Below are 3,185 nucleotides of genomic sequence, written 5' to 3' on the forward strand. Positions count from 1 at the left end.
TAATGTTCAGCTTTGACCATTGACGTCAAATATGTAAAGGGTTGGCGACGTCCTATTTTACCCTTTTCCCTTTCTTGTAGGGTTTTTAAATTCCACCAAAACGTCCTCCCTGGTCCCTCGCCGCCTTCCCCCTTTGCCCTCCTCCGTCCTGAAGCGATTCGAGGCCCGCACTCCCCGCACTTCGTATGGGTATGTAGTGTGGACATCGGAGCCCTCCCTTTCCCCTCCACTCCTGCTCTTCCTTCTCTCTCTTTCTATCAACATGTGGGGAAGGTATACAGTACAGACCCTTAGTGAAAAGAGAGAGAGAGGAAGCGAGACCGCGAAGGGAGGGGAAAACGTAAGGAGGGGGGGTGGGGGTGCAGGAGGGTTGAGAGGCAGACGGTCGTCGGCCGGTCGCGCGTCCGTTGGAATAGCAGCAGCTGCTGGTAGCGGGGCGGCGGTCGTTGTTGTAGTAGCGGCGGCAGGAACCAGCCAACCAAGCCACCCCCGGCGGAGAGGGGAGGGGCGGGGCGGTGCGGGGAACGGATGGGGAGCAAACGCCGGCCGGCGAGGTGAGGCCAGGGCCAAGGGTTCAGTGCAGAGTGAAACCCCGACCGGTGCGCGTCGTTCCCGCGAGTGCCGAACCAAAGTGAAGCAGTGAGTGATATGTGATATGGCGGCCTCGTTGGGCCGCTCCTACGAGTGGGACGCGTACGAGGATGTGGACAAGCCGTCGCGCGGCGGCCCCATCGGGGGTAGCATGCGCGCCCCGCGGCGCAGCGGCGCGGCCCCGCGGTCCAGCAGCGCGAGCCGCAGCAGCCGCAGCAGCAGCCGCCACTCGTCGCAGACGCACAGCCCGCAGGGCTACTCCAACGAGGCCCTGGTGGACGGCGACGAGTACTTCTCCGACCAGACGGATTACGAGGAGCACTACCTGGAGCGGCGGCAGCGGCAGGACAGCGGCACCTCGCTCACGTCGCGCGACGCCCGCGAGCCACCCGTCGGCGCGTCCCCCGTGCACGCGGCGCCCGGCGCGAACGGCGGCTTCGAGGGCATCGCGACGTACGAGCAGCGCCGCATGCTAGCGGGCGGCAAGTCCATGCCGCAGCTCAACGAGCGGCCGCAGCCGCAGCCCCGCCACCGGTACGAGGCCGTCCCGCAGCGCTCGCACCCGCACCCGCCGCCCCAGCAGCCGCCCCCGCCGCCGCACCGGCCCAGCAAAGCCACGCCGACGAGGAGGTGCAACAGCAGCGCCGGCACGCCCCCGCGACGCGCCGCCCCCGTGCGCTCGCCGTCCGCGGCCAGCCTGCTCCGGCGGGGGGCCTCGGCCGGCGTGTCCACCCCCGCCGCGCGCTTCGCGGCCTCCGCGGGCGGCGGCGCCACCCCCACGGCCGTGCTCAGCTCGCCCGCCACCTCGCCGCTGCGCCTGCAGCAGCAGAAGGCCGTGCCCTTCGTGTCGCCCAGCACGTCGCGGAGGAACCTCACGCCGCTCATGAACTCCATGTCGCCCCAGCCGCTGCCCAGGACGCCCCGGCAGCAGCAGCCGCTGCCGCAGCACCAGCAGCAGCCCCAGTACAACCACCGCCGCACCGCCTCCATGTCCGGCAGCAGGACGGCCATCATCGCGCCCAACTCCTACACCGGCTACGACCTCTCGGGCCGAGCCTACGGCGACGGGTGAGTCAACGTGTGTGTGTCTGTTTTACAGTATGTGAGTGAGAGAGAGAGAGAGAGAGTGAGCGAGAGCGAGTGAGTGAGAAAGAGTAAGAGAGAGAGAGAGAGAGAGAGAGAGAGAGAGAGAGAGAGAGAGAGAGAGAGAGAGAGAGAGAGAGAGAGAGTGAGAGAGAGAGAGAGAGAGAGAGTGAGTGAGAGGGGGGAGGAGGGGGTTTTGTGGAGATAGTGCGTGAGTGTGTTTATTGGTGTGTGGGTGCTTTATTGGCTGGGAGCAGCTCCCACGCTGGAGAGCCCTCTGTGTGGAAATGCGTCGCCGTGCACAAAACCTTGCCGTTGCGGTCCCAAATCCCCATGTCGTGCCGCTTCTGCATGCGCTGGTCCCCCCCCCCCCAAATCCTCCCCATCCTCTCCTCCCACACAATCGGACACGTGCGGGGGGCTGCACGTGCCCTCGAGGGGTGGCCGTGGGTGGGTGGAGGTGGTGGGGGTACATCGATCCTGCGAGCCCTTCGATAACGCTGTGTCTGCCCCGCAGGTCCCGCCCTCGCTGCGAGCTGGAGGACGACATGGCGGAGATGCAGGCCTCCTTCCTGTCGCAGCAGCACAGCTCCATGGAGCCGCTGATGCGGCGCTCGCCGCGGCGCAAGTCGCTGTCGCCGGGGCCGAGCACGCCGCTGTCGCCGCCGCCCTCCATGGACATGCAGCAGCTGGCCTGCTCGCGCGGCGCGCTGGGCCCCGCGCTCCGGCCGCAGCAGCAGGGCTCGCCCGCCTGCTCGCCCGCCTCCTACAAGTCCAACAAGTCCTCGTGGCTGTCGCTGCCCGGCCTCGGCCCCGGCAAGGGCCTCGGCTCCAAGGCCCCGCGGGGCGTGCTCTTCGGCACTGGCATCGTCCTGCTGGTCAGCGGCGCCCTCACCACCGTCCTGTCCTTCTACATCCTCAGCCTGGTGAGCACGAGTGCCGCGCAGCTCTCTGGTGGCCCCGCGCGTCGAGGTTTCCGCGCCGCGGCGCCTGCGAGCCACTACTTCAACTCACGCCTCTGTCTCTCCCGTCCTGTTTACAGAAAGGGCGGCAGTACTACCTGGACTTCGGCGTGCTCTCGGCCTTCGCCTCCCTCATGCTCGGCGTCGTCGGCCTGAGGTCCCGCGTCGGACACTTGCTACCCAACCGGAACTACGTCACGGGTGAGTGAGTGGGAACTTCCTGTCGCGACGGCGGCAGCGTTGGCGAGCGGCTACGTTGCTGCGTATTGGCCCCTACCAACCACCAGGGGTACGTGATCCCCACTACATGGCTTGAAACTCTGTGAGCCCCGTCATAGTGCGCGCAATCTCACACCTCACGACTCCGTACTCCTTCCGGTCGCACCTTCATTTGTATATGTGACCTCTTTCTGTCACCAATTTGGTGCATCCCGCTTCCCTTCCCTTTCCCTCTGTCTCGATCTACACCGAGGTGCATCCTGCCCTCAACTTACACCTGCATCCGCTACCGGTGCGGTGCGGCGGGGCGGGGCAGGCCTGTTTTAAATG

The 3,185-nt window shown here is 66.5% G+C and overlaps 1 protein-coding gene across 1 annotated transcript in view; it reads left to right on the plus strand.

Moving 5' to 3' along the window:
* Nucleotides 1–540: 540 nt before the first annotated feature.
* The window catches only part of LOC113217142 (uncharacterized protein DKFZp434B061), a 19,337-nt gene continuing 16,692 nt past the window's right edge, over nt 541–3,185 (plus strand). The window contains exons 1-3 of the mRNA XM_052268359.1: nt 541–1,659; nt 2,192–2,600; nt 2,717–2,837. Of these exons, the coding sequence (XP_052124319.1) occupies nt 656–1,659; nt 2,192–2,600; nt 2,717–2,837 (1,534 nt within the window). The 5' untranslated portion in view covers nt 541–655. The remainder of the gene's footprint in view (nt 1,660–2,191; nt 2,601–2,716; nt 2,838–3,185) is intronic.

Source organism: Frankliniella occidentalis, unplaced genomic scaffold (assembly GCF_000697945.3).
Source record: "Frankliniella occidentalis isolate FOCC.00 unplaced genomic scaffold, Focc_3.1 Scaffold67, whole genome shotgun sequence".
Classification (NCBI taxonomy): domain Eukaryota; kingdom Metazoa; phylum Arthropoda; class Insecta; order Thysanoptera; family Thripidae; genus Frankliniella; species Frankliniella occidentalis.